A 12121-nucleotide genomic window follows, 5' to 3' on the forward strand; every position below is an offset into this window, starting at 1 on the left:
AGTCCATGTATACCCAGGGTCGAAGGGAAAACCGCGGCTCGGGGGGATATAGGGTGAGAATCCATCAATTTATTGATATTATATTTTATTTATTTTGACAAAAAAAAAAGTTTCGTTTTACCATATGTATATTTTTTTATGGTACAAATGCTCGAGTACGTAATATGAAACCACGGGTAAAGCATCCAGAAGAAAAATTGATGCTGATCTCTTGTTGTAAAGCAAGCCCCAATCTTCCCCCTCTCTCCTGTACCCCGTATACCATAGCCACAGCAACGCGCGGCCGGATTTTCTAGTATGCATATATAATCTCAAGTGGACTTATTCTAATTTCGTTATATATTTTTATTTATCGAATATTACTGTTGTTATATTCGGTATTTTGTTTGCAATTGTAGACACAGTTTCGCAGTAAGAGAATAAAGTAATTGCTTCATTACAGAACCATTGATAATTGAATCATAGACCTGTTTTGTATTTCGATTCTAATGCCTTAAATTTGAATTTTCAAACTATTTTTCTTTTACATCAGAATCTGATGCAATACTATAAAAATAGTCCAATTCAGAACTGGCCAAAATATGTTCGTAATATCAATATTTTTGTGTATTCTTAATATTTTGTGAAGCATTTAGTACATAAAAAAATAATAATAAATAAACAAATGATTTATGTTTAATGGTTGAAAAGAAGTATTTATGTTTGACAGTTATAACAAAAACTCACCCAACATCCTTATCATGGTTAAGCGCGGTTAAGAATCGTGGTTGCACGTATGTCCAAGCGCCTTGGTTCTTGTGCTCTTCTTGTACCCAGAATAAATCTGCATTCTTATATATATTACTTTGTTCTTTAACTAAATCGAATGGGAAGGGAGATACCTAAGAAACAAATATAAAAAAAAGCTTGAAAATTCCTAAAAAAAAAAAAATAAATAAAAGTGTTTGATTCTCAACCTGCTCAACACGAACAATGGCGATTTCTTTTTCCAATTTCTTATCCTCACGCGCCTTCAACAAGTCATAGTAAACACGTCCAGTGCAGAAAAGAACTTTTCTCACATTATATCCGTTTTCTGCGGCAGGTCCTTCATCGGGAATTACACGCCTGAATTCGCTATTTTCTGCCATTTCCCTAAAAGGGCTTCTCGCCAATGGATGACGTAACAAAGATTTGGGAGTCATTAAAATCAAAGGCTTGCGGAAAGGCATAGTGATTTGACGACGTAAAATGTGGTAATAATTTGCAGGCGTCGAACAATTCGCTACAATCATATTTATGTCATGCAATTGACGAATAGCAAATTCTTCAGATTCGGGTGGGAAATAATCAGGATCATCAGCACACAAGCTCAAGAAACGTTCTAGACGGCCGGAAGAATGTTCTGGTCCCATACCTTCCATGCCATGGGGCAAAAGACATACCAAACCAGATTGACGAACCCATTTGGCTTGACCACTTGCGATAAATTGATCAATAATACACTGAGCTGTATTACAAAAATCACCAAACTGAGCTTCCCACAACACCAAAGCATTGGGGTTTGTCATTGAATAACCATGTTCAAAACCCAAAACGGCGAATTCGGAAAGAGAACTATTTGAAACTGAGTAGGGCGCTTGATCGGGATATAAGTGCTGCAAAGGATTATAGACAGCCTTGTCCACTAACTGATGATGTAAAACGTGATGCCGATGTGAGAATGTACCACGCTCCACATCCTGACCGGACAATCTCACGTGAATACCTTCTTTTAGTAAAGATCCAAAAGCCATTGCTTCCGCTAAGGCCCAGTCAGCAATACGCTCATCTACCATAGCTTTACGCGCAGCCAAGACACGTAGTAAACCCCTATAATTAAAAAAAATTGTATGTTTATACATACGAGAATAATACATTTAAAGTCAAAGGTACATACTTGTGGATGACAAACTCAGCGGCATTTGGTGGTGGCAAGGAAAACCGATTACCAATATGAACAAGTGTTTCCTCTTTAACGCCAGTTGGCGATACTTTTAAGGGATCTTTACCTTCGAAGAAACCAGACCACGGTGAATCGAGCCAATCTTTATACTGTGCAATCAAATTTTAATTTTAATTAAAAACTAACTAATTTTAAAACATTATGCTGATTTTGTTTTACCTTGATGTGAGTTTCCTGCTTTGCAAGTTCCAAAGACTCCTCGCAAATTTTATCGTACTTCTCTGCCACTGCTTTTACTTCTTCAGGAGTAACAGTTCCCTCAGCTATGAGTTTGTTCGCATATAATTCTAAACAAGTTTTGTGATTCCTAATTTTCTGGTACATCAGAGGTTGCGTGAACATAGGCTCATCCACCTCATTGTGACCATTGCGACGGTAACTGACCAAATCGATAACGACATCCTTATGGAAAGTAGCACGCCATTCAGCAGCCACTCTACTGACATGCACAACAGCTTCTGGGTCATCAGCATTCACATGAAAAATTGGTGCATTAACAACGCGTGCAACGTCTGTGCAGTAAGGTGAGGATCGTGAAAAACGGGGATCAGTTGTAAAGCCGATTTGGTTATTTACTACAACATGGATAGTGCCGTGTGTGGTGTAATCGGGCAGATCAGACAAGTGCATTGTTTCATAAACAACGCCTTGACCACAGAATGCTGCGTCTCCGTGCAAGAGTATAGACATAACCTTCTTTCCTTCTTGATCACCACGGTAAAATTGTTCAGCACGTGTCTTCCCCTGAACCACAGGGCATGATGCTTCCAAATGAGAAGGATTAGCTACAACGGCAAGTCTTATATTTTTATTTGTGACGCGGTTTAAACGCTCAATATAGGTTCCCAAATGATATTTAACATCGCCAGAGCCCTATAATAATTTTATACTTATATAATAACATCAATATATATATTTATATAATATACATGTATACCATATATCGTTACTTACGTCGTCGGCTGCCTCCAAGCCAGCAAACTGTGTAAATATTTGGGGTAAAGGTTTACGACATACGTTAGCCAAGACATTAAGGCGTCCACGATGTGGCATACCCATAATTACTGATTCGACACCTAGCTCCGTGGAAACATCAATCACTTCTTTCATGGCCGGTATAAGCATCTCTCCACCTTCCAGGCCAAAACGTTTTTCAGATGAATATTTCTTAGCCAGAAAAGCCTCAAATCTATATTTAATAAAAATTTACATGAATACATATATGCGGTGCGTCACAAACAAAATAACACTGCATATATGTAATACTCACCCTGTGGCACGAGTTAATCGAGCTAGGATAAGACGCTTCTGTTCTGGTGAGAAATTCATAACTCCAGGCGTTTCAAAACGTTTCCTAATCCAATTGCACTGTTCCAAAGAGTTAATAAACATGTATTCTACTCCCACTTTATTGCAGTATACATTTTCCAAACGGTTAAGAATCTCACTAAATAATTAGAAAGAAATTTGTTTGATATTCAAAATGAGATAAGGATATGGAAATTCTTACCGCAAAGGCAAAGTAGTTTCATCTCCACCTATGAACGTAGTACTGGGAAGTTTGAAAGGCCGATCCATGTCTTGCTCGCCTACGATTTAATCGACGATAACGTCACTCATTTATTTTTCATATACAAACTTTCTACACTAACATATCAAACATTTACATATTATTGGTGGCTTTGAAATCCGGAGATCATTTTTCACATAACATGCTCTATAGCAACATTTAGTTCAGGAAGAAATAATTGGGATGTTTGATGGTGCAATTTTTTGTACGTTAGACAAAATTCACGACCTGCCGAACAATACTCTTAATCCAAATGAATAGTAATAAGTGCAAGTTAATCAATGAGTGTGTATATTTAGCATTTTAAGGCAGTATGAGTGGTTATTAATAATTTCAAAAACTACGATATCTTAGTTACAATAACTGCGACCCATTAAATAGATGATTTAGATGGCTAGAAAACTTTATTTCTTATATATACTCATATATATGAGGATTAATTTAAATACTATTTTTTTGTCCCAAATAAAATTAAGTCTGCAAATGTTACCGACATATAATTATGAATAACTTCTTCACTTACGCCTCACAAGTGTTAATAAAAAGTAATTTTAAGTCAACAGACAACACTAATTAATATATATGTATATATATACACACATATACATGTATATGTACATATATCTTTAAGTTATATACAAAGTGTAAAAGTTAGTAAAATTACTATACAGACACGTAGACATATATGTTTAAATAAGATATAAACAAAAGTTGTGATATTAAATGACTTCAACTCATATGGATTCGTATTCTTTTTGAGCTTAATATTTATTTTTTATTTCTTAGGCGTATCCTACTTACCGAAACTGAAATTTGCGTATATTGCTTTTGTTGAGCAGTTGTCGGGCAATTCTGCGACATTAATTTCTAGAGGGTCGAGGTGAGCAATATTATGTCCTCGAATCTATTTAAAAGTTTGAAAAGTGTGTGGGGGTTTCATTGACGAACAAACACATTGAAAAAAATTTGTAGCGGTTTTTACATATTTTAATTTAGATAAGTAGTAGATGACAGGGTGAAATATTACAAATAATCACATAGAGAATATTATGTATAAGAAAAAAATATAAGATAGCATAATCGAAACTAAATCCAATTAAAAAATTAGTCAAACTCTTTTAATATAAAACAAATTAAAAATAAATCTAATTTTAAACGATCATAAAAGGTGGATGATAATATATTAGGCACATAAGCAACATGACCTTGAACTAGTGCGAATGGAATTGTGTGATATGATATGTAGCATGATTCAATACTCATAGGTTCATTTATAGGTTTAATATTTACAAAATATATATAAGTATATATGTACATACTAGATTAACTACTGCTGCGTGTACAAGAATTATACATATATATCTCCGTTCGTCTGAAAACCGATGAAATAAAATGCAAAACCACTGTTTGAAAAGTATTAATACAATAAATTAATACTGCAATTGAATTAAAATTTACTAATTGGAAAAAAATTCCCCTCTACTTTGCATAAGCAACTGTTTGTGAAAAGTCTAGAATTTAAATAAAAAGCATTATAATTCGATAAAAATATGTCAGACAGGTCGGTTGCCAATACTAATTTGGAAAGGAAGATCTGAAAAAAATTAACTCCGAATTTCAATGCAGCGGCATTGAATCGTTGATGCGTTAAATATATTGATTCCTTTCTTCAATTTCAATAATAAACATAAAGAAATTAAATCAGTTTAAGCAATTACCAACGAAAAAAGACGAATGCTGACGCAGCACAGCTTCGTTTGCTCGTCGGGTTTGACCATCTTTGCTGACGGTAGTATCCTGCCTCAAGATGCCGAGCGGATCCAGATCTGCTGCCAAATGACCGCGGGACTTAAGCGTAACAACGCATACATTCAAATGAAGCACATTAATTTACCATTATTCAGATCATTCATTGATTTAATCGTACATGTATTATGTGGTATATGGTTGTTGATGAAGGATTTCATTGTTGTTGCATTCATTGTGTGCATTTAATCGGTAATTTGAATGATTAATGATTGTAAATAAAACAAAATAAGGAAGAAATGTGCAAATAAATAATTAAAATTGATATTACTTTAGGGCTAATATCATATCATAATTACACATACATACTTAAAACCAACGAAACGTTATAAAATAAGAAAATTTTAAATCCTTGAATACTTAAGCTCATTTACATTCAGTAATTAAGTTATTTGTGTTAATAAAGTTTTGAATCAATTTGAATCATTCACTTAGTTGCAAATATATTCATTAACTGATTGGCCCGTAGAAATACTCCATCGCAAAGGAATTCATTTATTAGTAAAACACTAAAACGAATAAATATTTGGTACAAAATAGGGGAACAAATTGACTTAAAGCATGAAATTAAAAATGAAATGATATTGCGACCATGTATTTAAATTTTTGCAATACAAATGTACAACTAAGTACTGAGAATGATGAAAAATTTATACAATTATATAATGAACTTATCATCAAGTTCCTAAAACTAAAATTCATTTCAAAATAATGCCAACTAAATTTATTTTAAAACAAGTAAGGAAGGGCTAAGTTCGGATGTAACCGAACATTTTATACTCTCGCAAAATCAAATGGTATACTTGTTTAAGATTTCTTTGTGGATTGGCTGATATTTTCGGTAAAAGGTAAACTATGGGCACTGGGGTCCACATATTCAGTACCTAGGGGTTTAAACAGTTAGGGTTCGATTTAGACAATTTTTGGTCACAAGGTAGCATACTTTAAAAGTATTATTCACGCAAAGTATACTATAACATAGCGAAAAGAATGTTATGTACCGAATTTGGTTGAAATCGGTTAAGCAGATCGCAAGATATGGATTTTCACCTAAATGTGGGCGGTGCCACTCCCACTATCTAATTTTGAACGTGGTTCCTATAAAGTCATACTATACCATCCCAGAGATACCATTTAATGTCTCCGGTAGTAATAGTAGTAGTTTTGAGTTGCAGTACCTTTCGAGCCAATTAAAGTGTTAACCCCGTTTCTTACTCGACTATGCCCAAGGTAAAATAAAAACAAAACAATAATAATTATTTTTAATAATTTAAAGCTAACTTTATATGGAATGACAATGACTACGAGCCATTAATCTTTCCATTTAAAGAAATAACGCCAAATGAATATTTGCATTAATAACAAATATACATATATGGTATATATGTATATAAATAATATCACATTAACTTAATATAAAAATATTATTATAATTATACCTAAATTTGTTTAACAATAACAAAACAGATCGTCATGAAAAATTTTTGACACTTGATTGGGGAGGCATGATACCTTATAGAGGATGTACCTTTTTTTATTCGAGGATTGGAAAGCCCTATAACTTACCTGATAACTTCTGATGATAGCTTGGACAGCTAAGTGGTCTTCAATGGTTTTTGAATCAATTGCTCCCCCTGAGGAAAGTGCACTAACGCCACTCGAAAGAGGTATCAAATTCCGTTGAACAGGTTGAAAATCGGGTGGTGCATTATAAGAATTGCTCCGGAAATATGCATCCCATGACTATAATAGCTTGTGCATTTACGAACCATAACCTTTAAGCATGTGAGATATTTACCGTATGTACTGAAGTTGGATCACGCAGCCATGAATTGTACATTTCCTCCACATAGGTGGCGGATGTGCCAGAAGCAAACTGTTCAGCCGGGGCTGAACTATAAGCACGGATTGTAGCCAAAATTGCAGAATTTTTCCATACCTGGGAAAACTCAAAAAAGATATTAATAAATATGTTCAGTATGATCGAAATTCTACTACCTTGGAATTTCCATCCTTTAACAACCATGTGGCGAAATTTCTGTGAGCTATAGGTGATAACACCAAGTTAAAAGCTGTATGAGCCCTATGCATATTGTTATCGCCCTCTACAATTCACTGTAATAAAATTACAAATTGGAATCATTCTGTTTAAAAAGGCTTGCTATTATTACATGATGTGACATAATCCAAAAAATAACTGTTTAGTTCAAAGCTAATTCAATTGCGATAACTGTCTAGGGGATGTGTCAGAAACAAATGGTTTTTCATAAGTAAGCACATGTCTTAAGTCTTATCGATAGAAAACATTATTAATATCAGTACTTAATACGACCTTAATTCTATCAAATTGGGATAGTATCTAATTAATGATTTACTGAACCGAATGAATAGGTAAGGACTTACTTGTATATATTACTAAAGTTCAATTACTGCTTAATTGATTTTCTTTTCTCATACTTTTTATATAAGAATTTTAAGTAAAAAAGATTTTTTAAAACAATAGTTCATCCACTTAAATAGTGTAAAATTTACAGAAGTTAAGAAACAACAGAATGAAAGCTAATATGCAGCTAACAAGTAAAATGCTAAGGAGCACGACAAAAATTTTTTTTCTTATAGTAAAGTTTACAAAACAAATTCCTCCTATTTCGTTTATGGGTCGCCTGTGGCAGTATGTATTGGAAACATCTCCACAGCTAATAATAATAAAACAAGGGTTAAGTGTTCATTAAAAGACTAAACTCCAATTTTTAGTACAATATCTATTGATTAGTTTAGATGTTAATAATAAAACATGTGCATTTTATATATAATAAATCGTATTGTAATATTTAAATTGTATTACACATTGACCACAAAACTTACAAGTCTATTTTTATTTTTCTTTTTAGTAATAACCTTAGCTAAAATGTATGTTTTAAATTTATGATAGATTTTGGTCCTCACAAAAACCAAATGATTCTAAAAATATTGTTCGTTTTAAATGTTGAATTCATCAAAAATTAAGTTTTAATAATAACCGCTGCATAAACCGTACACCAAACCAATGTGATATTTCATAAGATAACATGGATCCTGTAAAGTATTCATTCACACACGGGTAAGAGATTGATGAATATTCATTAAAACGCTATAATCTCCGAACATAATGTTTAGATCGCTTTTTTACTTGTCCTTGAATTTTAAAAGCCTACCTATTCTAAAAATATTGTTCGTTTTAAATGTTAAATTCATTAAAAATTAAGTTTTAATAATAACCGCTGCATAAACCGTACACCAAACCAATGTGATATTTCATAAGATAACATGGATCCTGTAAAATATTCATTCACACACGGGTAAGAGATTGATGGATATTCATTAAAACGCTATAATCTCCGAACATAATGTTTAGATCGCTTTTTTACTTGTCCTTGAATTTTAAAAGCCTACCGAAGCTTTAATCAAACATCAGATATACAATATAATATATATAAACTGTTTCTAACATACTTGATTTTCATTGTTAATATTACATTTTTTGTGAAAATCTGGACATTTCACAAACTGCAGTTTATATACAGAATTCATAAATAGGATATAGGTATTATTTAAACCTTGAATTATTAAAAAAAAATATGTGCATATTTAAAAATAAACCTACTTGCTTTTACTTTTCTTTATTATTTATTATGAGTTCTCTTCTCCTGACTTGCGTTGTAATTTATAATTATCGCAGGAGATGGCAATTTTTTTGCCGAAGGCAACTATGTGAATATACAGCGTTGTTTAATGCATGCATGTTTTCGTTCCTTAAGGAGTTAATACTAGATTTACCAGACCAGTCATTCGGACGTGATGTACGTTTGTATTTTTAACGTAAAAAGGGGAAACAAGGGAAGAGTATTAAAGAAAAATTATTTTTGGGATAGCAAAACCAACCACCGACCTTGGCATTCAATCAATATATACGTGAACCATATCGAACAAATTTCAAAAAAAAAAAAGGTATATGCACATATGCATGCTTTAATTATCACATGACTTGAACTGAAAAAAAGATATTAAATTTTTAAAACCTTAAAACCAGATCACTTAGCTGTAATTACCAGCTCAGCGTGTTAAACATTTTCTTATGAAAAAATATACTGAAGAAATGTAACAGTTACAATCTTTTTTGTGCCGCGATCTGATGGTATGGACGAATATCGTAGATCGTCGAACTATTTTCCGCACTGGGGGCCTTCGGCCGCGCTTAAAAAAAAAATTAACCCTAGTCGGTCCAAAATCGGGGTGTTCATAATTCAATCGCGTCAAACTCCTTTCTGCACTGATAACGCATTAAATAACTAATTTAAAAAAAGTTATTATTTTCGCAACCTCCTCCGTTGAGGGACCTAAACTCTACATTTACCCCCATTTTAACACTGAAATCGTGGGATGGTATATATATACGTCCTCCTCTATCCGTACACACCCAATTTAACTGCGAATTCGGGGGATGCTATTCTAAAATTTACCAAATTTTCTTGCTTAAAAAAAAACATAAAACAGTTTATAATTTTTTTATAAAATGTACTTCTTATACATGAATATCGAAGAAATTAACCAATTCTCTCGTAATCAAGAAATTCCCTGGCAACAATTTATAATTCACTTTTCATTACGTATAAGTTGGAGAAATATTGATTGCATACTGCATTTTCCATGCCCTGTAAATTACACTTTCACACCATATGTATTCACAATGTAATTGTTAAGATATCTCCTCGTTGGCGACACAGCACATTGCCTAATCAAACTCACATTAACAACATATGATATGCAAACGAAATAATGGCATTGAACCATTAGTTTATGTAATTGAACCATGTATGGTATTTAATCGACTTATTTTGAATTTAATTTCATGATACACATGTACATTAACATATATTTCATAGTATTTTTGCAATAGCACAAGCAACAATTTTTTTCGTAAGTTGAACTTTGTTTTTTCCATTTAGATTAAAATATAATAAAAAGTTGGAAATTATTTTATGTAAGAAAGCAGAGAAATTACGGAGTCAGCTTTTTGATTATCAGATCGGAATGACTTTTGTCTATATACTTCAGATTGTCTGTGGTTACGTAGACGTGCCTCCTAAAACCACACCAGTACTTTAATATACATATTATGTAACTGCACATGATAAAAACATTTATTTCAGCAACTATTACGATTCGAATATAAATTCCTATGCATTTGTTTCCATTATTTCAATATGAAACCTTTATCCAATATTTTAGTTCTTATCGCCTCGTTCAATATGAATGGAACACATACTTTTTTATCTCTAACTCGTTTTCCTATTTTAATTATTATTACATCAATTTTGTTGCACTCACCCAACCAAAGCCTATTCAGAGACTTTACTGGATTTATATTTCCAAAACCTCACAAATCACTCAAATTTTATATATTCAAAAGGCCTGTACTCTATTTTTGTGACACTTAATCATAATCTCCAAGCAATTAAAATATTTAATCATTTATTTTACTACATTTACCTGAAAAAAAACTCGACTGCAAAGCAACCTGCACGAATGAAAACCAAATTTCAGTTGACAAATGGTACTCTCCAGTGTTGCCTATTACAAACGAAATTTCTGAAAACAAAGCTATTGGATAACGGGGCATCTCGGCAGGCAATTAAAGATGGCTAAAAATCTGAATTGCTAGCAATATTGCCAATGGAGACTGCACATTGCTAATATATTTCATGCCATACATTGCTAGCAAGTGTCATTTTGGTGGTTTGACAGAGCTGTTTTCATTTGCATACAAATTGTAAAAAAAACAATATGTTTCGATTGAGTGATATCAAAAAAGATGAAATGCCAATGCGTGAACTGCAATTTAGCAAAGTTTTATTCAAAACATAAATTTTTACAAAACATGGAAGAGATGTTGATGAGGAAGATGGGCGACTATATGTATGGTTAATATTTTAATGATAATTGTTAGCATTTCGGCGGCGAATGTATGGTTAATATTTTAATGATAATTGTTCGCATATGTAAATATCATTGCTCATATTTATTTATTGAATTGATAAAAAACAATTATTTAAGCCTTAAAATATGAAATCTTAATTTTTAACGTCATTGGCAATGTATTTTATGTATAATTGTTACATTGTAACAATTATAAATATTATAATAATTTATCTGATATATTAAATTTAAAAAAGAGAAATCTAAATCTAATTTAAAACGTAAATTTTTTTAACTGTTTTTCAACATTGACGGCAATCAAAAATTTAATTTTTTGTTGTAGGCATAAAGTGGAAACATATATTTATTCATTACTGCTCTTTTTATAGGTGGATAGACCGTGATGGCTAAAACAATAGCATCATTGCAATGGTTAACATAACATTTTTGATTATTAATATATTTCCATATATATATAATTCTTATATCAAATTTCATGTTATGGTTTACGTAATCGTAGCTGTTAAGATATAAAGAAATATATACAACATGAGTTTTACCACAAGCAGCCGTGATTAGTACAAACAAATAACATACGAGAACAAGTTATTATACAAGTTATTGTATGTTCTCTGCTTTTATCATATTATTTTCGACAAATCATTTTTTTTTCAAGATAGCATGGAATTAGTGAGAATGTAATACAAAAAAGTATTAAAAACGAAATGAATTTGATTTATTTTGAATTATTACTTGTGGAAAAGTCAAAAACAAACAGTAAGTATATTAAGGAAACAAAGTAAAAC

The 12121-nt window shown here is 32.1% G+C and overlaps 1 protein-coding gene across 11 annotated transcripts in view; it reads right to left on the reverse strand.

Moving 5' to 3' along the window:
• The window catches only part of LOC106619556 (oxoglutarate dehydrogenase Nc73EF), a 28145-nt gene extending 17147 nt beyond the window's left edge, over positions 1-10998 (reverse strand). For 2 of the 11 annotated variants that reach the window (XM_070111015.1, XM_070111012.1), the window contains exons 1-12: positions 10890-10998; positions 7359-7475; positions 7159-7308; positions 6927-7103; positions 5273-5402; positions 3495-3573; positions 3255-3431; positions 2939-3173; positions 2144-2857; positions 1919-2073; positions 957-1851; positions 727-881 (exon numbers count right to left, since the gene is read on the reverse strand). In XM_070111015.1, the coding sequence (XP_069967116.1) occupies positions 727-881; positions 957-1851; positions 1919-2073; positions 2144-2857; positions 2939-3173; positions 3255-3431; positions 3495-3573; positions 5273-5402; positions 6927-7103; positions 7159-7308; positions 7359-7451 (2960 nt within the window). In that variant the 5' untranslated portion in view covers positions 7452-7475; positions 10890-10998. The other 9 variants (XM_036363767.2, XM_014237691.3, XM_036363765.2 and 6 more) reach the window with 6 other exon arrangements.
• Positions 10999-12121: the final 1123 nt, after the last annotated feature.

This window comes from Bactrocera oleae, chromosome 6 (genome assembly GCF_042242935.1).
Source record: "Bactrocera oleae isolate idBacOlea1 chromosome 6, idBacOlea1, whole genome shotgun sequence".
NCBI classification, from domain to species: domain Eukaryota; kingdom Metazoa; phylum Arthropoda; class Insecta; order Diptera; family Tephritidae; genus Bactrocera; species Bactrocera oleae.